At 48.0% G+C, this 21,650-nt stretch overlaps 3 protein-coding genes across 8 annotated transcripts; 2 read left to right on the top strand and 1 right to left on the bottom strand.

Annotated features, from left to right (window-relative positions):
- Window positions 1-856: 856 nt before the first annotated feature.
- Window positions 857-4,427, top strand: PFDN5 (prefoldin subunit 5). Its single transcript, XM_081131030.1, has 6 exons — window positions 857-1,010; window positions 1,209-1,311; window positions 1,595-1,626; window positions 2,532-2,606; window positions 3,170-3,275; window positions 4,244-4,427. The coding sequence occupies exons 1-6, from the start codon at window positions 939-941 to the stop codon at window positions 4,315-4,317; spliced, it is 462 nt and encodes a 153-aa protein (XP_080987156.1). The 5' UTR covers window positions 857-938; the 3' UTR covers window positions 4,318-4,427.
- MYG1 (MYG1 exonuclease) lies at window positions 4,419-10,406 on the top strand. 2 transcript variants are annotated; one of them, XM_081131028.1, is made up of 7 exons: window positions 4,419-4,909; window positions 5,088-5,200; window positions 7,603-7,762; window positions 9,332-9,484; window positions 9,618-9,740; window positions 9,849-10,030; window positions 10,190-10,406. In XM_081131028.1, exons 1-7 carry the CDS (start codon window positions 4,694-4,696, stop codon window positions 10,386-10,388), a joined length of 1,146 nt encoding a protein of 381 aa, XP_080987154.1. In that variant the 5' UTR covers window positions 4,419-4,693; the 3' UTR covers window positions 10,389-10,406. The 2 variants fall into 2 exon arrangements, with proteins under 2 accessions (XP_080987154.1, XP_080987155.1); XM_081131029.1 differs by lacking the exon at window positions 9,618-9,740.
- Window positions 10,407-10,697: 291 nt separating this feature from the next.
- On the bottom strand, window positions 10,698-19,633 carry AAAS (aladin WD repeat nucleoporin). 5 transcript variants are annotated; one of them, XM_081128815.1, is made up of 16 exons: window positions 18,974-19,633; window positions 18,192-18,319; window positions 16,840-16,895; window positions 16,442-16,533; window positions 16,221-16,267; window positions 15,860-15,958; window positions 15,418-15,561; window positions 12,894-13,014; window positions 12,428-12,552; window positions 12,177-12,237; window positions 11,953-12,043; window positions 11,650-11,743; window positions 11,498-11,565; window positions 11,274-11,355; window positions 11,083-11,167; window positions 10,698-10,947 (listed from the first exon to the last, which is right to left on the bottom strand). In XM_081128815.1, the coding sequence occupies exons 1-16, from the start codon at window positions 19,094-19,096 to the stop codon at window positions 10,726-10,728; spliced, it is 1,638 nt and encodes a 545-aa protein (XP_080984941.1). In that variant the 5' UTR covers window positions 19,097-19,633; the 3' UTR covers window positions 10,698-10,725. The 5 variants fall into 5 exon arrangements, with proteins under 5 accessions (XP_080984941.1, XP_080984942.1, XP_080984943.1 ...); XM_081128816.1 differs by having other exon boundaries at window positions 18,192-18,286; window positions 18,974-19,211; XM_081128817.1 differs by having other exon boundaries at window positions 19,052-19,208.
- Window positions 19,634-21,650: the final 2,017 nt, after the last annotated feature.

The raw sequence follows: 21,650 nt of genomic DNA, 5'->3' as shown, positions 1-21,650 counted from the left end.
TGTGTTACTACTATAAACAGAACAAGTTGCAGGAGTTCAAGTCAGAGCATTGCGAAGAAAGGCAAAATCACAGGACAAAGCTGGGCCTGGCTGTCCTCAGCCAAGCTAAAGGAGAGGGGCATGAAGATGCCCTAAGTGGGGACAGAGTTGTCAAGGAAGGGTAGAGATAGACCCATTGAGTGTCTTGACCAGATACCATCATGTCTGTCCTGTCCCTGCCCTCAGGTATCCTGGGAGTGACACCAGTTCCGCTGAGCCCTTCCTAAGTGAATATTAAAGGCTGCTGTTTTCTCCCCACATGCAGCTGTTACACTTGATGCACTTTGGTAGCAGATTCTGTGGAATTCTGCTGCTTATGTACGGTTCTTCTTTCCCCAACTAGATTGTTAATTCCCTCGGAAGCACATACCTTACACGTTCATGTATCCCTCACATCTAGCACATGGTATAACATAAGTATTGATTAACAAACCTTGTGCTGTACTTGTTGGTTGATAACCTGCCTCCTTCCTGTCCTCCCCACTGCCAGACTCTCTTCTTCATTTTCCCAAAGCACCACTTTCCCGATGTTACTCCCCCTGACCAGAGAACTTCACAGGCTTCCTCGCCTATCAGTCACTAGGTTTATTCCACACACGTGGAGTAGCATACGTTGCTTTGCAACCTTATGGTTAAGGCCTGACTATGTTTAAGATTTTTAAGTTCCTTGAAGCAGGAGTCCTGTTTGTTACAACTTTACTAGATGTAAGTTTTACGAAAAGCACCCACCGCTATCTTTAATTGGAGACGAGTCCCGGAGAGAGTTCCCGTTTGAGACGAAGTATCATAGAGATGTCTGGTGCAGAGAGGCCTTCTGGCGCAGCCATCGAGATGCGCAGGAGACGGCTAGAGCGTTGCTCGACCAGTGGGCTTCAGTGTTCTTAGTCCTCCTTCCCAACATGGCGCAGTCGGTTAACATCACCGAGCTCAATCTTCCACAGCTGGAAATGCTCAAGAACCAGCTGGACCAGGTGGGGACGGGCCCCAGAGAAACTCCTTTCTGGCCTCACATCCCTGCTGCCCACGCGTACGCCCTTGCCCCCCGCCCCCCCGCCGCTTCTTCCCCACTTTGGGAGGCTTCCCTTCCCCTGCGAAACCTCCGCCCCTTCTCCCGCGGTGTTCCCATCTCCCTCCAGCCCCACACTGACTCTCTTTCCTGAACTCTGTAGGAAGTGGAGTTCTTGTCCACGTCCATTGCCCAGCTCAAGGTGGTACAAACCAAGTATGTGGAAGCCAAGGACTGTCTGAACGTGCTGAACAAGAGCAACGAGGGTATGGGGTGAGCGCGCGAAGGCAGCCCGGGGGATGTGGCGAGCCGCTTCTCGCCCTGCCTCCTAAACCAGTCTTCCTTACCGGAGACGAGAAAACAATCCGTTCCGTATTCTGTACCTCTTTGTGAGCCTTTTGCATGTTGCCTACCTAGAACTGAAATGTACAGGACATTGCTCCTCTTGCCCGTTTCCATTCTTTTCATACTATCTGTGCTGTGCCCTTTAAGGTCTTAACGTTGGAGCTGCCAACCTTCCCCATATGTTTGTCTTAATTGCTTTCACAGGGAAAGAATTACTTGTCCCACTGACGAGTTCTGTATCCTTTCCACAGGAACTATCCAGCCCTCTCCTTTCCCTTACTCCTTCCCCTCAAAAAAGGGTGGGGGTAGTTTTAATGATTCCACAAGTGCCCCCATGATTCTGAGAGCTCTTACTATACACACTGTCTAGCTCTCCTATCTATATCCCGGGACCAACATCTAGCTATTGCCTTGTGAATACCAAAGAGTATATATAATTGTGTTTATTTCCCTTTTTTGTTTGAGGGTATGATCTAATATAAAGATAAAACTGGTCATTTACACTTTTACTAATAACTTAGAACACATAAGCAATGGAACAATAGGATATAGAAACAAGGTGGTTCGCTCTATTTATTAATTCTTAATGTCAGCTTAATTGTGGCTCTTTTTCCTAAACTGTTGTTACTAAGGAACCTGGATTGTGCCTACCTGTTGAGTGTTTTACTTGAATGATCAAGTTATGACAATAGGGCACCTGTAAACTGTAGTCTGAAAACTGACAGGCTGAAAGAGGAATACAGAAATAGCAGTGTAGTAGGGATTGACTGAATAATGAACACTAAATCCATCAGGAATTAGCTAGTTCATGGTTGGGGATGTGGAGGGGAAGTGAGGCTGGCTTCTCACTTTTACTACTCTACAGCAGTAGGAAAATATTGTGTCTAGTCTTTCTGGAAGGGCTATCTTCTTAAAGGGTGGGAGATGGGATCAGGGCAAGAGAGCATTTCAGTATGTCTGTCAGTTTCTCCATAAGGAACCACTTCTCTGTCTCTCCACACTTGGAGTTTACAGGTATAAGTCTAAGGCCTCCAGATTATTTAGTCCCTGTGCCTTGTAGCTTTTTAGAAAAGAGGATCTTAGGCTGACAAGGAATCATGACTCCTGCTGGGCTAGTTTTCCCTTAATCCTTGCTTCTCAGATGTATGTCCCTGGGAAGCTACATGATGTGGAACACGTGCTCATCGATGTGGGAACTGGCTACTATGTAGAGAAGGTGAGTGGAAGGAACCATGTAGACCCCCCTCTGAACAAGGAAAGGAAGTTTAGGGGAAGATTTAGAGACAGCATGGGGTCTCCTCTTATTATTATTTTTTTTAATGTATCTTTATTGATTTCAGAGAGAGGAAGGGAGAGGGAGAGAGAGAGAAACATCAGTGATGAGAGAGTCATCATTCATTGGCTGTGTCCTGCACGCCCCCAACTGGTGATCAAGCCCGAAACCCGGGCATGTGCCCTGACCGGGAACCAAACCGCTGTCTCCTGGATCTTAGGTTGATGCTCAACCACTGAGCCACGCCAGACCAGGCGTCCTCTTTTTTTTTTTTTTTTTTTTAAAGAGAGAGTGGAAGGGTGGGAGAGAAAAACATCAATGTGAGAGACACATTGATTGGTTGCCTCCAGCATGCGCCCAACTGGGGCCAGGGATGAACCTGCAACCCAGGTACATGCTCTTGACTTGGAATCAAACCCGAGACCCTACAGTGCACAGGCCAGTGCTCTACCACTGTGCTACACAGGCCAGTCCTCTTAGCCCCTCATTCACCTCTGACCTTTTAGACAGCTGAGGATGCTAAGGACTTCTTCAAGAGGAAAATAGACTTTCTCACCAAGCAAATGGAGAAAATCCAGCCAGCCCTGCAGGAGAAGCATGCCATGAAACAGGGTAAGCTTGGCCTGAGGCATCTTATCACTCTTTCTACCTCTATGATAAAGGACATGGGTTGCAGTGTGAACCATGCGGGTGTCCCCTTTGTTGGATTAAAACCATGTCTTTCTCTTTTGTGTCTTTATGTGTTATTCTCTAGATTCTGTGCATTACCTACCCACTATTTGTAGATTCCTGGGTTGGGTGCTTGAGAAATTTAGAGGAAGGAAATCATGTCTATGTTCTTAATGGGGATGGAATGGGGGAAAAGATACATGTGAATGAACACCCAGGAAAGAAATATAGCCCTAACTCAGTAGTTGAAACTGCAACCCTGGCTGTACATTAGAATCACCGAGGGAGCCCATCCGGCGTGGCTCAGCAGCTGAGCATCAACCCATGATCCTGGAGATCGAGGTTCATTTCCCGATCAGGACACATGCCCGGGTTGCAGGCTCAATCTCCAGTGGGGAGCATGTGGGAGGCAGCTGATAATGACTCTCATCATTGATGTTTCTATCCCTTTCTCCCTCTCCCTTCCTCTCTCTGAAGTCAATAAAGACATGTATTTTTTTTAAAAGAATCACCAAGGGAGTTTGAAAAGAAAACCTAAATCCACTCCAAACTACCTAAATCAAGCCGGGTAGTGGTGAGGGGTAGAGGTAGGCAGGGTTTGGTATTTTTTTAAAAATGCCCCAGGTGATTCTGTAACACAGTGAAGATTGAGAACCACTATTCTAAAGGCAAAAATATTTTCCACTGTATAATTTTTGGTTACATCTGACTCTACTGTATTTTGTTCATTCTTATATCCCAGTGGTTGTCATATTTACTGATGCATTATAGATTCTAAATTTTGCGTTAAAGTTTTATTAACTGTAGTTGATTGTGTACCACTCCTTAAACTTCCCTGTCACTTTTCCTTAACTCTGAGTTCTTCCCTTTAGCTCCTGGCAAGGGTGTGACTCTTTTTTTACCCCCAACAGCTGTCATGGAGATGATGAGCCAGAAGATTCAGCAGCTCACAGCCCTGGGGGCAACTCAGGCTGCCAAGGCCTAAGACCTTGTTTCAGAAATTGAGCAGAGGGACCCTACTTCAGGGGCCTGGGACTGTGGTGGGGAAGAGAAGGTTTTGTGTTTAATGCCAATAAATGTTCCAGCTGGGCAGAATGTTGGTCTTTTCTTGCATTAAGTAAGGGACTGGTAAAGAGATGGGAGGGCGGTGGTCAAGAGAGTGTGCCCCTCCGGAGCCTGACGCAGTGCTTAACGTGGAGGCTCCATCCCGACCTCTGAAGGCGCGGGAGAAGGCCTTTGCGGCGTAATGCAACCGCCCTGCCGGGCGGGTAGCCGTGGGAAAGGCCGGCCGCCGGAAATGGGGCTGCGCGGGCACTTCCTTTTCCGGCTCGGCGCCTCCGCCTCCGCGCGGGACAGGCTGCATGGGCCGCCACTTCCTGCGCGGACTCCTATCTCTGTTGTTGCCGCCGCGACCCCTCGGTGTCCGCCACCGTGTGCACAGCCTGGAGTCCGTCCAGCCCCCCAAACGACCCCGCAGCAGCCTCATGGCACCGCCCCGAATCGGGACGCACAACGGCACCTTCCACTGCGATGAAGCCCTGGCATGCGCATTGCTACGCCTCCTGCCCGAGTACCAGGTACGGTCCGTCTAGGGCTGTCCGCGTGCCCTAACACGGTCTCTGTGATACCTCCGGCGGCCGTAGCACCCCTCCTATCCCCCCCACCCCCCAACCTCCGGCTTCCCTAGAAACTCAGCATTAATCCTCTACCGGCGCGATGCCTGGCAGCCCCCTCACCTCCTGTGTGCCCCTGTAGGATGCAGAGATTGTGCGGACCCGGGACCCCGAAAAACTGGCTGCTTGCGACATCGTGGTAGATGTGGGTGGCGAGTACGACCCTGAGAGACACCGATATGACCATCACCAGAGGTGGGTTCCCAGATACCTTTCCTTCACTTAAACTTGATTCAGTGCTCCAATTCAGCCATCCGTTGCAGTGGTCTGTGTCAGCAAAGGGACTGCTTCATCCCTGAAAGTAAACTCTTGAGTCTTGTGGGACTACAGCCTTCCATCCTTCTAGTTGTCCACCTGCTCTACACCCATCCACCTGGCCTTGGACCTCCCTGAGCCCTGTAACCTGCTCAGTCCTCCCTTGGCTCCCAGTCAGTCCTCAGGCCCCTCCCAGCTCCCCTCCTCCTCTGGCTCAGACTTTTCTCACACCTGCGCTGTTATCACCCCAATTAATACCCCAGCTGGGATTAATGGTTTCATGTGCCCTTGCTGCCTCAATTAATACTGTTGAGCCCACATGATTGTGGTGGTTGGTGACAGTTCGGATATGTGTGGTCTCCTACTTCATTTTACACTCTTCCCGTGGGAAATGTCTTTTCCAAGGGTAGCCCATTATCCACAGTACCATTCCAGTCCTTTGCTCCTCTCCTCAAGCCTGTACCTCATCAAACTCCTGTTTCCCACTCTTAAACATCCTAGTTCCCTCCTTCCAGTGCAGCAAACACTGTTCCCTTCTGTTCATCCCCTTTCCAATCTATTACCTTCTCCTCTTGGACTTCCCACCAGTGTTTCTAGTTCTTGTCAATAGCTTACAACTTTGCTTAGGCATCTCATCTTGAAAACAAAGAAAAAGATACAAAATCCTTCCTCTTGTACACCACACTATTTAAAGTGATTATCTCTGAGGGATTGTGAAGATGTCTTGTGTTGTTTTAAGTCTCTTTAAGTATTTTTCTCCCTCCTTCTTTTGTTTAAGTGTACATATTCATAAATGATGTTGGGAGGGAACCCTCCCAGTTTTTATAGCTAAATCCTCACTGTCACTTCTCAGCCACTCTTCAAAAGAGCTGACCTTGGTTCCACATCCCTTCAATTCATTTTCATTCATTCATTCACTCATTCATTCATTCAGCTGGTTCATTCCCAGTCTCCACTGGAAATGTTCAGTGAAAGGGCACCAGTGACTTCAACACCAAACTCAGGTTGATGGCTGAGAATCTCACCTTGATGCACCTCTTTGTGGCACTTGACATTATTGACTACATACTTCCTTTTTTCCAATGATTTGACATACTTTATTTTTTAAAATATGCAGTATTTGACACATAAAAGAATGTACTTAGCATTTCTGGAATATAAAACATAAAATGAACACCCACAAACTTATCTCCCAACCTAAGAACTTGAACATTACCATTATCTTTGAATATGTACCTGTGAGCTTCTTCCCTGTCCCATCCCCCACCTCCTCCAGAAGTAAACAGTATCCCAAATTTTGTGTTCATCATACCCTTGTGTATAGTTTAGCACATATGTCTGTTTCCATCAGCTATTTAGTGTTGCTTCTTTTTGGACCTCATCTGAGGGGGTAGTCTTTATACCTTATGTATATTTTATTTAAAAAGTTTGTATTTACTCAATATTTAATAATAAAATCATTAAAACAAAAAATGAGCTCCCTAGGTGATTCTAATTAGTATTTACAAATTACAGCTATGGTTTCTATTTCTCTAATAACTGTTATACCTTTTCCCTATTCTCTGTCCCACTACTACTAAAATTCCTGCCTTCTTCACTTAGCTGGACCACTGCAGGTAATCTTGCATCTATTCTCCATGCTGGCTGGCTGGCTGGCTGGCACAATGCTGTAACATGCACTTGCCTACTTAAAGTCTCTAAGTGGCTCCCATTACACATAAATCGAAGTCCAAACTCCAAAGTATGGCATGCAAGACCTACCATGATCTGGCCCGATTATCCTTCCACTTTTTTTTTGCCACTCATCCCTCACACCCAAGCTGCCTTTCTTGCAATTCCATAAAGAGACCTGTCTCTTAGCCTTGTACATGTTGTTTCCTCTACTTGAAATACTCTTTCTCCTTTACCCTTTGTCTGGTGAGCACCCAGTAATTCACAGTTCAGGTATGACCTGAAGGCTCTCCTAAATCCTTCCCCACACACACACCCCTTCCTTGTTTAGAACTTAGAGCATTCCTTTGGTTGGTCGTGTGTCTGTCTGCCTTTAGCAAATGAACTTGAAGCAGGGACATGGTCTTAGTTTTTTTATTCTGTGTCTAAACACAAAGTCTGGCACATAGTAAGCATTGAGTTTACCATTGTCAAATGCATGCATGGAAACTCCAAGCTGAGGTCTACATGACCCCTGAGGAAAAGCCAAAGCCTCTTCGGTTGAGCTATCGCTTTCCAGCTCCTGCAGTATTCCCCAGCCTCCTAGCCCCCATTGTGTCTACACATGCACACACACACTGTGGGTTAACTAGGGCAACTCTGCTTCAGCTCCACCTCCCTGTGCTCCTCAGGTCTTTCACAGAGACCATGAGCTCCCTGTCCCCTGGGAAGCCATGGCAGACCAAGCTGAGCAGTGCGGGACTCATCTATCTGCACTTCGGGCACAAGCTGCTGGCCCAGTTGCTGGGCACTAGTGAAGAGGACAGCATGGTGGGCACCCTCTATGACAAGGTGGGGACCTGAGAACAGATGCCCCACACATGCATCTCCACCAGGCTAGTTGGGAGTGACATTCACTTAGCACTTAGGACTGGACCTCACATCAGGGTTCCTGACCCTTAGCCTACTACTGTCTCCCTCAGGTTCATCTTCACAAGGGGATGGTTAATCTACCTCCATCCTGGGGTGGTGGTGAGTAGAAGAGGTAACATGGAGAACAGCTTTCAAAAACACAAAGCAGCGTTTCCCAGTCTTTTTCTTGACCTGACACACCTGAAAAATGTTCAACAATTTGGTAATAGAGGAGGCTGCTTATGTTTGGAAGCATATGGCTCAGAGGTTCTGGCTGCCCTGAAAGGGGAGAGGAGCATATCTTAGGCACCACTGCTGTTCACCAGAGGCACATGAGTTGGGGAGCTCAGTTGGGAAGGGTCTGATTATGAAAATATCCTCAGGTTCCATCAGCATCCCCTGAAAGCACTTCAGCAGATTCCTGCTGTTGGGGAAGGAATGGGGCTAGTGGCCCTGGAGTGCATGTCAGATCCGTGATTCTGAAGACACCTACTGGACCCTACTTCTGTGAAATTCACAAGTCAAACTTCAGGTTCAGTCAGCTCTGTTTTTTGCAGATAAACTGTTCACTTCTCTGACTCAGCTTACCTGTCTCCTGCCTGTGTGACACAGCATTAGTATGAGTGAAAAAAAGTAAATATGAACAGTTAAATTGGAGACTTTGGAATACTAAGGTTGTAGACTGCCTAGGGTAGTTTCCCCTTCTGCTGAGGGGTTTCTAAGCAATTGAACTAAATTACACCCAAGTTTTAACTGGTTTCAGGTTGGGGTCCAAACCAAGAGGCGCTGAGCATATAAGTTTCTTTTTTGGCTCTCCCTGAAAGTAGCATTTTTTCTACATACCACAGATGTGTTGATAATGTAAACCTATTTTGTAGGGCAATTTTGCCCTAAACACTGATAACCCTGTATCATTTCTGCACCAGAACAGTGAAGGCATTGTCCTACCATTTCTTTAGGCTCAAAAGATGCAGCAACTGCTGATGCCATGTAGCAAGCACGTCATGGATTTCTCTGAGACCACACTCCAGTGTTTGATGTCTAGTCTAGCTCCCATTCTCTCCCACCTGACTCATGTGCTTGTCCAGACCCTCCTGGACCTCATTAAACGGGTCACTGAGTTGCCCACTCAGCCCCCTTGGAGATTTACCGTCCCTCAGCCATACGGCTCCCACAGAGCCCCTCCTGGAACTCAAGATCTTTGTTCAGAAGTCAGCAGCCTCCTCCCCACACATGCTGGCCTCAGCTAGGGTTGTGTGTGATAGAATGAGCACTGGATTAGAAATCAGGTGATCCAGATTCCAGCCCCAGCACCATTAGTTCTCTGACCTTAAGCAAGCTGCTGGACACCCCAATTCCCCCTTTCCTCATCCTGTTGTTGAGAGATCCTCACAGGCTCATTGCATTGAGAGTAAATAAAAGAGTGTGTATGCACATAACTTTGAAACCTTTAAAACTTGATTATGCAAGTGGTAGATACCCTCATGAGCATTTCTGCTGCTGCCTTAGATGTATGAGAACTTCGTGGAAGAGGTAGATGCAGTGGACAATGGGATCTCCCAGTGGGAGGAGGGAGAGCCTCGATATGCGCTGACCACTACACTGAGTGCCAGGGTTGCCCGGCTTAATCCCACCTGGAACCAGCCCAACCAAGACACTGAGGTAAGGAGGGCCCCAGGGGAAGAGAATGAGGCATGTAAGACCTCGGGAGGAAATGAGAGTGGTTGACCCCTCAAACCCAAGCAAAGTCAAAGTTCAGACCAGTACCATGGTTCTGGATTACCATGATTCCCAGGCTGGGTTCAGGCGCGCAATGGATCTGGTTCGAGAGGAGTTTCTGCAGAGACTAGACTTCTACCAGCACAGCTGGCTGCCAGCCCGGGCTCTAGTGGAAGAGGCTCTAGCCCAGCGATTACAGGTACAGGCCTGGGAGGAGGCATTGTGGCTCAGGGATTAGTGACTACTGGCAGGCTGCTGCTCCTGCTTCTACCCTGAACCTTCCAGCCATGTCCCACTTCCCTTTCAGGTGGACCCAAGTGGGGAGATAATAGAACTGGCAAAAGGTGGATGCCCATGGAAAGAGCACCTTTATCACCTGGAATCTGGGCTATCACCCCCAGTGACCATCGCCTTTGTTATCTACACTGACCAGGCTGGACAGTGGCGAGTACAGTGTGTGCCCAAGGAGCTCCATTCATTCCAGAGCAGGTGAGGCCCTTGGAGACCACCCTGCAGACTTTCAAGCCTGTTGCAGCCCTATCAGAGGAGACCACTAACCCTGGCCTCTGCTCTGCTCCCCCCTGTCTCAGTTCCTCAAGGCCTCCATTTGCTCCCACCAACTTCCTCTTTCTGCTTACTCATTTGTAGGCTGCCCCTGCCAGAATCATGGCGGGGTCTTCGGGATGAGGCTCTGGACCAGGTCAGTGGAATTCCTGGCTGCATCTTTGTCCATGCTAGCGGCTTCATTGGTGGGCATCATACCCGAGAAGGTGCCTTGAGCATGGCCCGTGCCACCTTGGCCCAGCGCCCAACACCTACGCCTCCCACAAATCCCCTCATTCAATAAAATTTCTTCCATCTCATACTGACCGTGTCCTTGCCACATTACTACCCTGCACCATTCTGGGAACTTGCTGAAACCTGGGAAAAGTGAAATATCTTATGTGCCAGAGCCTATGCTAGACCTTCAAGACTATTGGTATTTTGTCATCTTTGCTTTTCTAATCACTTGAAAACCAACCAGTTCCTAATGTTAAATAACTCGACCAAACTCACAAGTGGCTAAAAAGTGACAGAACCAGTATCTTAACCCAAAGTCCACGCTTTTTTTCCTTTACTATACCCCAATGCAGTTCCCTTGAAAAGAGTCTCATAATTGAGTTGAAAAAAATAGGAAATTTTTATTAGAAGTGGGAGTGAGGGGAGTGGGACTGAGTAGGTGGTGGCCCTAGGAAAGGATCCCAAGGAGAGGTTGGGGACGTCTCAGTAAAGAGGGGCAGATTATGAATAGAACCTCCACCCCCAGCTGGGGGCTCTTGGGTTCGGCCAAGCACAGGGCTAAAATGTGGGAACTGGGCATTGACAAAGTACATAGGGATGTGGGTAATTCGGCCTGTGGACCAGCACTGCAGAGAGGGGAAAGAAAAGTCTTATCAGAGACTGGGTTCAAAGAAGGCCATATGGCAGAGCCACACAGGAGTCAAGGCTCTCCCCACAAGCTCCTCCCCACTTCCAAAACCCCAGCAGCCTGGCCTACTCACCACACTGAGCAGAGCCCCTTTGTTGAAGGCAGGATGGAAAGTGATGAGCTGGGCCTGGGCTCCTGGCTCTCCCTGAATAATACCACTAGGAGAAGAAAAGGTAAGCAGGCAACTAGAGGCAGAAGCAGGATGTGGGTTAGTGAGGAAAGGCTGCTGAGGATCCCAGACCTAATGGCCTGCCTAGCACTTACCAAGGAAGTAGCTCAAACACAGGGCTGTTTCGAGTGCGAAAAAGGAGGATGACTGGTTTACCATCCTGGACCCGTGGATTTCCTGTAAGAAATGGATGGGGAGACAGGAAGGAACTCTGGAGGCAGAATCCCAGGGCAAGGGCAGAGAAGAACTGCACCCAGGGCATGGACACAATGGTCAGATAGCTAGGGTCTGAGCAAAGTCCTTCATCCCCACCTCTTACCTTTCATGAGCACAGCCAGACGCTCCCCACTGGGGTCCCAGACCATGGAGTGAGCCTCTCCCCCAAGTCTATGGGTCAGAACAGTGGGTTGGGAGGGCTCGGCATGGCCCCTCCCACGTTTTACTGCCTCTCCCCCCACCCACTCAGCTCACCTTTCCTCTCCATCTGGTGTCTGTACTATTGTCTCCGACAGGTCTGCCACAATTGTTGCTGATTTTGCACCTCCAACGTGCCCCTTTCCCTCACCTATAGATAAGGGCAGAGGCTCTTAAGTACAGGAAATGCCTCTGACTTGTCCCCTGCCTCCTCTCCATCACAGGCATCAACACCTCTCAAGTCTCCCAAGCTGCTTTACTTCCCTTTATCCTTCAGAGTAGCATAGTACAGAGGAGAGTTCCTGCCTCCCTCTGACTGGTCCAGATGGTCTGCATCCTAAAGCGTTTCCCCTAACTCACCACAACGTTCTGGGAATGACAAGGAGTAAATCAGGGGTTCCCCCAATACAGTGAACAGCAGCCGGTTTCCATCTGGACTCCAGCAGCCTGTCTGGGATCAGAAAGCAAAAGACAGGGGAAGAGTGGTCTACAGGGGAATGTAGGAGGAAAAGAAGTAGAAGAGGTGGAGAGACGAGCTTGGGGGACCAGGGCCCCACCTCCTCCCCAGCTTCTGTGAATCTTACCTGACATCGCCCTGATAGAGTAGGCCACCTCTCACAAGTCCACATCTGGGCCTCCCATACTCTGCACCAGAAAGAAGCAGATCACAAGTTTAAGACCTCTGGGTTCCAGAACTTAAACTTCCCCCGCTTCATCCATCCCAGGGTCAGATCAATAGGAATGGGGACAGAAGGTCCTTACTGCTGGAAGTTCTAGGAGCTAAGTGCCTTTCTCCAAGTCGTTCTTGCCCTCCCTCTGTCCTCCTCCCACTCACCGAAAGACAGCTGAAGGAGTGGAAGCCAGGACTTTGCTGCCATCTGGGGACCAGAGCAGATTGGTAACCCCACCTCCTCGAAACCAGGGAAGGGGAACACAGGTCTCTGTTGAGACATCCCATACCTAGGAGAGTGGATCAAGAGAGTGACACAGAGGAAACTCAAGCACCCCTATCATCTCCCAGGGGGCTCCCCTTTTTAAGGTATAAAAACACAGTAAGGGAGGGAGCAGGAAAGGGGTTGTTAAAATAGAAGGAAATAGGTTTTATGTTTACAATTATAGCAGGCAGAATTTTAAATCTTTGAGAGTCTGGATGATGCAGCTCCTTCCCTGGGTAAGTTTAAGATTGAATGGACAACTATCCCTCTCCTTCCCGCATATTTTACACCACCAGGCAAAGAATGCTCTTTCCTCAACCTGAGGGGTGGCTAAAATGACAGAAAGAGGGGTGGGGACCAACCTACCAGGATAGCAGCATCCACAGGTGAAGCTGAGAGCAGCCGCCCCCCACTGGGGGCCCAGGCCAAGCTAGTGACAGGTGTGTGCCCAGGGTGAGAGAGCACTTGGGCGCAGCCAGAAGAGGGTCTGCCAAGGGGAAAGGGTGAAGTCAGAAGATGACAAGAAGAAAGCCTCATGATTCTATATCCTTGCTTCCTCCTGATAAAACTTCCAAATTCCAATGGCCCCTCAGAGCCCAAATCCAGGCTGAAGAAAATGAATAAGGATCGTGCAAATGGAAGAAAAAATAAATAAGGAAGGGCAGTATCTCCACCAGTAGGTCCATAAAGGAAAATGGCTGAAAGGAGTAAGCTTTCACTATAGTCTTTGAGAAATAAAACTTTTTGACCAGTAAAGCTAGAATTTGTCAGGCTAGGGAAAGGTCATTCTCCACCAGAGAAGACCGCCCTCTCCCCACAGGACCATCTTGCCTGGGGCCTGGGATAATCCATATTACCTCAAGGGTCCAAAACTCTTCTCTTGCCAGAATCATCTGCCACTCCCCAGAACTCATCCTGTGCTCCAAAACCTGTCTTTCTGCTTTCCTTGTAAGAATCAGTCTCCCTCCTCTGCTCCTGCATTGTTTTCTGCTTGTCATAAAGATGCTGCCTGTGGGTTGGCCTCCAATACTAGGCTGGAAGCTACCTAAGAGCATCACTGTGTCTTAGTCACCTTTGCATCTCCAGAGCCACATACTTGGCCTGACGGGTACAGGCTACTGCCTGAATTAGTGCCACCCTCTCCCTTTCCCACATAACTATAACCACTGTTAGCTCCAATGAGGTCTTAGGCCACTAATCTACAACTTATTAACTTTACAGTAAATCACAGTTACCTTTCCAGTTCATAGAGACCTATCTATCTCATTCTTTTCTGTGGCTCTACTGTAGTCCACTGAACAGAAAACCATAATTTATTAAGGCATGCTTGATTTTTAATATATACACTTATGTTTAGGTTGTCTCTATTCCTATTTTGCTTTGTTTTTTCAACTGGAATGTCTGCTTTTTGAGACGGACATTTATTGACATAAGCATTTTTCTCTGTTAATTTGCTAATGTAGTAACTCATGAACACATTTCCTAATGATAAGTAGTCTTTAATTTTTGGAATATCCTACATGGTTACAATTTTTAAAAAATATATCTTTATTGATTTCAGAGAGAGGAAGGGAGGGGGGGGAGAGAGAGAGAGAGAGAGAGAGAGAGAGAGAGAGAGGGAGAGAGAGAGGGAGGGAGAGAGAGAGAGAGAGACATCAATGATGTCACTGATGTGCTGCCTCCTGCAAGCCCCCGAATAGGAATCGGGCCCGCAACCTAGGCATGTGCCCTGACCGGGAATCAAACTGCAGTCTCCTGGATCCTGGGTGGATGCTCAACCGCCGAGCCATGCTCAGCTGGGCCATGGTTACAATTTTTAAAAATATGCTTTTGGATTCTATTTGCTAATATTTATTTAGGATTTTTGAATCTATGCTCAAATGTTTTCTTGCACTATTGTCAGGTTTAGGTTTTTGGCTTACATTATCTACCCTGGAACAGAGTTCATTAATTGAAAAAATGGTGAAATCTAAACAAAGTCTAGAGTTTAGTTAATAACAACGTACAAATGTGAGTTCCTTAGTTTTGACAAATGTAACATGGAAGTATGTTAAAAATGGAGAAACTGGGTGAAAGGTATACCAAAACTCTGTATTATCTTTGCAACCTCTCTGAAAATCTAAAATTATGCCAAAATAAAGTTTATTAAAAGAAAAAAATTAATCAGAAGGATTTCCAATTTTTTCTGTGATCTGGATTAGTTCAAATAGCATGGAGATTATCTCTTTTTTGACAATTAGATACAACTTTCATAAAACCATCTCAGCCTGGCATCTTTTTAGTGGTAGAGCTCATCCCTTTTAATTTCTTCAATCCACTTTGGTAATTTATATTTTGGGATAAAAGCAAACACTTCCTTTAGATTTTCAAATCTCTTAGTCTAAACCTGTATATAATATTCTCTAATGATTCTATTTTCTTCCATATCTATGGTTATCCCTCTATTCCCATTCTGAAAAGAGTGTACTTTGACTTTCTTTTACCTCAATAAGGCTGGCCAGTTTTTTTCTTTATTCATAATTTAAAGAGCCAGTTTCTGTTTTTATATTTAGTTAGTTCTCCTGGGGATTTTTCCAATTTCACTGATTTCAACTTATATCTATATTAATTCCCTTCCCACCTTCCTTTTTAAACCTGTGTCTGACAGTCCTCTAAAAGAGACCATCTTTCTACTCCATAATTCATAGATACACACTTCCTACAATCCCAGAAGCCCCTAATTCTGTTCCTTTCTCTAGGTTGAAGTATTCTCAGCACCTCCACCTTGACCTTAGGTCTACTTCTGCTGTGGGAACTGCTGTGAGGACAAAGGACTTCTCCTTCCAGACCTCCTCATTACACCTAGCAGGGCTACAACCCTCAGGCCAAGGTAAGACAGAATGGGACTCACCTGGTAGACAAGGAGGTAGGGTCCAGGGTCCAGATGAGAATGCAGCTCTGGCAGGCCACAGCCAAGACAGAGGCACTGAGGGGCTTCCAGGCCAGAGCCGCCACATTTCTCTGCAGCCGGTGCTTCAGAGAGGGGACTATAGTGCTGGGATGAAAGGGTAGGGGACTGAGTCAAAGCAGGAACACTAAGACTCAGGGAACCTGAGTATAGTTGAGAGGTTCTACAAAGAAGAAAGCTGATCATCCAGGGCCCGGGTAATTGTGGGGCAGAAAGATAAGATAAAGGTTATATCTGGATAGAGGACACATCCAGTTCTAGAAGGAGCCCTGTAGACCAGGCCCAGGAACTGCAGGACTCCCCTGGGATCAAGGCTGGAGAGGGAAGTAGAGACTAATCTATGGAGACTGAAGAGTCAGAGCCTGCCTAGAAGGCCCCCACATACCTGTTAACATTATACACACGGACAGAATCATCTAGCAGGGCCACCGCAAACTTGTTGGTATGGGGGTGCCATGCAAAGACCCGCAAGCAGCAACTGGACCTGGGGCAGGAATGAGCATGAAGAGTCCAAACTTACACCTACCCTGACCCCAGCCCAGAAGCTCAGATTCCCTTTCACATTAGGACATTACTGTTTTTCATTTTTTCTTTTATTTATTTTTTTGGAAGGTAGAAAGAGTGAGAATATGGGTGGCAGTCAGGAAATGGGTGGAAGGAGTCTGTATATAGACTTCCCTTCCCCAAAAGAAGTTGCAAGGTTCAGGACCTCCTTCCAACAAGAGCTCCAGAGCTTGTACACTCACCAATTTGTGACTTGGGCAAATTCAGCAATCAGATCTTCACTCCTGAGCTGTAAGATCAAATCAGATACAGGATGCACTGGGACAAAGGGAGTTTATCCCCATAATGTTCCACTGGACCACTCCCACCCTCTGAAGGCTTCCTACCCCACCCTGCCCTTAAGGGATAGGAAATGGAGAGGGGCATGGGAGTGGGAAGGGACAAGGAAGGAAGCACAACTTACAGACAGGTGTGGGAACAGGGACCCGTGGAGGGAGGAGGCCCATCGACAGAGTGCCAGGGCCCAACTGGACATAGTCTTCACCCACTCAAACACTGTGGGGTTGAGGAAGCATCTCTGATTAAACCATTCACAGGGCTCTAACTGGGTACCCTTTTAGGTGAGGGATGAGCACTCCCCAGGTCCTTCCACCCAACAAGTACTTCTAGACACCCAGTCTGGGAAATGTGGGGTAGGTAGAGGGGAGAAGTGAAGATGGCAGCAGTATAGACAACTGGTCCAGGAAAAACAGGGCTAAAGGGAAAGAGGCTGGGCCAATAGGTACCAGGATGAGTTAGGGCGACTATGGAGGGGAGAAACCAACAGCAAAACTAGAGAGGACTGGAGGGAAAAATACTTACCCTCCTCCTCCGAGTTTGCAATTTCATTCAGCACCCCAAATAGGCCCGTATCACGCCTGATGAGGAGAGGAAACTGAGTCAGATTACTCTGATCTCTTCAATCTACCTTCTACAAATTTCATTCATTCACTCAATAAACACGTATTACAAATAAGAGAATTCTCATTTACTGAGTAGCCACTATGTGCCATGCACTTTATATATTGTCCTTTCATTTAATTATCATATTAAAATGGGCATTCTGCACATTTTACCAATTAGGCAACTAAGGTTCAGATGTCTTTCAGGGCTCTGTGAGCAGGTCAAGGAGTCAAGACTTGCCGTAAAACAGTGAATGGAAAGCCATGGAAGGATATTAAACAGAGGAATAAACTGATCACATTGGCATTTTAGAAAGATCAGTCTGGCTGCAGATTAGAGGCGGTGTTTGCATCAATTGCAAGTCCAGCCCAGGACACCAACATTTAAGGGACATCAGGAAGAGAAGCAGCAGCTGGAGAGGCAGAAAGTGAGAAAGGGCCCAGGGCTGAATAACTTTCAGACAATGAATTGGTGTTTAACTTCACTCACACACAAAGAGACATGCAAATTAAACCATACTGCAATACCAAATATTGAAGTTTGACAGCACATGTGTTGGGAAACAGGCACTCTCTTACACTGCTGGTAGGATTGTAAATATGCACAATTTCAAAGGAGGACTATTTGACAACAGCACATGAAATTAACAAATGAACATATCCTTTCAACCCAGCTACTTTATTTGTAGGACTTCACTCTACACATGACAGTGATAATAATAGCTAACTCTTGAGGTGATTAATATGGGCCAGGCACTGTTCTCTAAGTGTTTTACATCTATTAACTCATTTAATCATCACTACAACCTTGTAAGATAGGTTCCATTTTACAGATGAAGAAACTGAGGGACAGAGTGATTAAGTAATTTGCCCAAGGTCACACAGCTAAAAAGTGGCACAGCCAGGAAATGAATCCTGGCAGTATGGCTCCACCTCTACATGTGCAAAATGAATGACCTACGTACAAGATTATTCACTGCAACCTTATACCCAACCTTGCTGAGCTTCAGGTAAAGGCTCAGAAAGTGGTAATAACATGAGGTGAGGGTAGGGAGCAAGTTCACATAATCAAACCAGAAAGCAAAACAAGTCATTAGAGATGAAATGGAAATACTGTTGCAAAGCCTTGAGTTCTACAATAAGGACTGATAATTTGAATGATACACAGCTCTGAGTTAGAGAGAGCCTGGCAACCTGAGACAGAGGGGTGGTGACCTCACTTTCTCCAGGATCTGTAGACCATGTCCCAGGAGACCCTTTGCCATGTCTTACCAAATATTGATACATCTCTTCCACACTTGCTCCCGATGATGGATGAAAGCAGTTCTTGTGCCATGGTCCAGCCTCCCAGGGGTCTTCAGGGGATCCTTTGACAGGTTTAGGACAGGAAAATTGATCCACTATACCCCAAAAGTAAGAGGTGTGACAGCGTGAGTCAGTCTTTCCCAGATCTATGCTGAACTCCCTGCCATCTCCAACCCATGGCTGGACTAAGGGGTAAGAGGGTCCAGAGACATGTTTCCCATTTCCACAAACAGAATACTTGAGAAACCGGAAAACAGGTCTTAGCTCCCTTAGCAGTAAAACTACAATATTTCATAGGGTTGCTGTGATTGTTAAATCTTATACTTGTGAACACCTGACTCAGAGCCTCCTTCTTACAGAGCAAACGCTCAAGAAATGTCAGTTTTTCTTCCTTTTCCTTCCCAGCAGGAACACCTTGGGGGAAAAACGCTCCAGGTTGTGCTTTCCCAGTTCTCCCAGATACTGTCGCCAACTTTTCGGTACTTCTCCTGCACCCTCACATCCCCTAGATTTGCCCTCACATTCCCCCCACTCTCTCTAGACCTGCCGCACAGCTCCTCAGCATCTCTCATCCTCCAAGCCCAGTCCTAAAATACATTCCTGCCCTTCTATTCTTCTCCAGCCCTGGCCAGGCGGTTTCCAGTCCGCCAACGTGGGGACCTCGACCCCGCCCCCGCTACGCTGCTCCGGTCCCGGTTCTCCAACTCCGCCCCACGCCCGTCGGTCCCCTCCCCCGTCGCCCAGGCCACCTGGCCCCGGAAGTCAGGAGGCGGACTCTCATAGCTACTGCCTGTCACCAGCTCGTTATTGTGCTCGTATAACGTGACTTGACCCCTAGGCGGAGGCGGAGGGAACAAGCCGAGGGAGCACATCTCGCCGGTCCCAAAGACGTCCGGAACCAGCAAATTCACGAATCCCGCCCCTCTCTCAGTTCCCGGGCTAGATTCGGAAGCGTACGGGCAGCCGCCTGGGACAAACAGCGCTGCAAAGCTCAACGGAAGTGAAGAGAGTAACGGAGAAGGACGCGTGCGCAGCCTGGGGACAGACTTCTAGAGCTTCCTCGCGCGCCGCCTAGTGGCTGGAGGGGAAACGGCGCGGACACGTCTTCAGGGCCAACCCTCCTTAAGGGTCCGGCAGTTTTTGTTTTTTTTCCTGTGGGGCTGCTGTTTTTCCCAGTTCCGAATTCCCCAACATAGCGTCCCACTCTCTTAGCTCTCGGAAAGCCCAAAATAAGCCACGTTCAGGGAGGTACCGAATTAAACCCTCCCAGGACTGTGAATCGCCCCAAGGAAAATACAGACGGTCACAGGGGCAGCTGGTTGTAAAGCCTCCGGATAAGAAAAGTCTGAGAAGACCTTGAGGGCGAGCGTTGCTCCCGCCAAAACCTACGGCGCACAGTGTTAGGAAGCCTAGAAGAAAAAGGGAGAACAGTTGGAAAACTGTAAGATTTCCTGAGCACTTATAAGCGCTTGTATAATCTTTACAACAACCCCATGAGGTAGGTACTATTACTATGAGGAAAGAGACACAGAGAAATTTGACCTAAAAATACCAAAACCAGGCATTCTGACTTCAGAATAAAAGTGAAATTGATCGTATTCTAACTCCATGGAACTAGAACTGAAGTCTAGTGCAGAATGGGGGCTCCTTGGCTTACAGCTGCATGACTTTGGAAAAATCGTTGAATTCTTTGAGCCTCAGCTTCCTCACTTGCAAAGTGTCCTAATTATTTCACGTGGTCGTTTCCCATTCAAAATAATGGAAATGAAGTCATTCAATAAGTTATATAAAGTGCTAAACAGATATCAGAGATCATTAGCCATAACTTCCATAAACTAGGTGACCTTGGGCATTGTTTCATTCATTTAACAAATGTTAATGAGCAAATTCCAAGGACCAAGCTCTGGGGAACAGATAAATGTTTAAGACAGAGTCCCCACTCCCAAAAGCTGCCTGTCTCATGGGAGGATCTAGGGAGCATTCTAGTTTAGCATTCTTAGATTCTGTGTCTGCAGCTCCTTTCTACATGAAAAGTTCCCCCCATGAGTTACTATTCCCAGGTCAGAAAACAAGGGCTCTAGAATGTTAACAGCCATAGGATTCAACTGAGGATCTTGCTAAAATGCAGATTCTGGGTGGACCCCTGAAACTGAATTTCCAAAAAACCCCCAGGTGATACTGCACAGATCGCACTTTCAGTAGCCTCCCCCCCTTTTTTTCCCATTGCTTTTCAAAGAGAGGGAAGGGAGAGAGGGAGAGAGAAACATCGATTGGTTGCCTCCAGCCAGGACCAGGGCCTGGGATCAAGCCTGCAACGGAGGTATGTGCCCTTAGCTGAAATTGAACCCTGGACCCTTCAGTTCACTACTGACGCTCTAACCACTGAGAAAACCGGCTAGGGCCCCCTCCCCTTTAATTTGCTAGATTTGCTCACTGTCGTTTGGGAAGTCACAGAAGGCTTAAAGAGTATAATCTAAAAACCCTTTCAGGAAACTGGTTGGGAAAGATCTCCTTGAGAAAGGGAAGCAGAACCAGTTTGAAGGTAGAGGAGTCCGTGACTCTGACAGAGCAGTGGAAAGCGCTGAGAACCCACCACAAAGTTTTTGTTTTACCTCAGTTGTGACACCATCAAGCCCCAAGATACTCCTAAGAAATCACTATGGCCTGGGCCTGCAACTTAAGTTCCACCTCCCTTTGATGAAGCCTGATTTTCACCAACAGGTTGTTATTATTGGGTGAGTGCTTGCCTCTTAGCCCGTAATGTGAATTGGAAGGAGGAACTGTGCTATGTAGATTCACATTCCGCCACCGCCTTCTCCATACTCCTTATTTAACGTTCCTTGAAAGGTTTTCACAACTGCAGATTCTCTGGAGGCTGAAACCCAGGGCTAGCGCACTCCCCACTAACGTCACCAGGGGGCGCGGCGGCCCGGGAGACACAGCTACTGTGACCTACAGCCCCCGGGGCGCAAAGAGCTTAGCGGGAGGTCTCCACGGACCCCCTACGACCTGGGCGGGAAACCGAGGCAGCGCCCGGCTGCTGCCCGAGACTTCTACCATGCCCCCCCCTTCGGGAGGCATCACCGGAGCCTGGGTGCTTGGAGCTCGGCCCGCCGCCCCTTCCCGGGCGCCCCGGCCGGGGCCGGTAACCAGGCGCACATGGCCCGCCCGGCCCTGTTTGTCCTGGCGGCGCGCCGCCGCTATTTGAGGCGGTTTTTATCTCCCAGAAACCAGCAAAACCCCAAGCGGAGTCTAGGGAAGATGAAAGGGGCCGAGGGGCTGGGGTGGGGAGGGCCGCGGGGCTGCGGCGGGCTGGAGCTGGCACCGGACAGGCGGAGACCGGGAGGCAAGAGGGCCAGGCCCTGGGGGGTCCGGAGGAGCCCGCCGAGCGGGCGGGGGCGGGAGTGCGGGGTCCACTCGGGGTCT

Source organism: Miniopterus schreibersii (genome assembly GCF_964146895.1).
Source record: "Miniopterus schreibersii genome assembly, chromosome: 2".
Lineage (NCBI taxonomy): Eukaryota > Metazoa > Chordata > Mammalia > Chiroptera > Miniopteridae > Miniopterus > Miniopterus schreibersii.
The sequence above is the reverse complement of the archived record's forward strand: the minus strand, read 5'-3'. Positions and strand labels throughout refer to the sequence as shown.

Coding starts and splice junctions, on each gene's coding strand:
- PFDN5 (XM_081131030.1), top strand. CDS start 939: ATGGCGCAGTCGGTTAACATCACCGAGCTCAATCTTCCACAGCTGGAA. Junction 1,011..1,208: donor TCAAGAACCAGCTGGACCAG/GTGGGGACGGGC, acceptor TGAACTCTGTAG/GAAGTGGAGTTCTTGTCCAC. Junction 2,607..3,169: donor CTGGCTACTATGTAGAGAAG/GTGAGTGGAAGG, acceptor CTGACCTTTTAG/ACAGCTGAGGATGCTAAGGA.
- MYG1 (XM_081131028.1), top strand. CDS start 4,694: ATGGGCCGCCACTTCCTGCGCGGACTCCTATCTCTGTTGTTGCCGCCG. Junction 5,201..7,602: donor CGATATGACCATCACCAGAG/GTGGGTTCCCAG, acceptor TGTGCTCCTCAG/GTCTTTCACAGAGACCATGA. Junction 7,763..9,331: donor TGGGCACCCTCTATGACAAG/GTGGGGACCTGA, acceptor CTGCTGCCTTAG/ATGTATGAGAACTTCGTGGA.
- AAAS (XM_081128815.1), bottom strand. CDS start 19,096: ATGTGCTCCCTCGGCTTGTTCCCTCCGCCTCCGCCTAGGGGTCAAGTC. Junction 12,553..12,893: donor CTGTGGATGCTGCTATCCTG/GTAGGTTGGTCC, acceptor CCACTCTCCTAG/GTATGGGATGTCTCAACAGA. Junction 11,356..11,497: donor TCTGGCTGTGCTCATGAAAG/GTAAGAGGTGGG, acceptor CATTTCTTACAG/GAAATCCACGGGTCCAGGAT.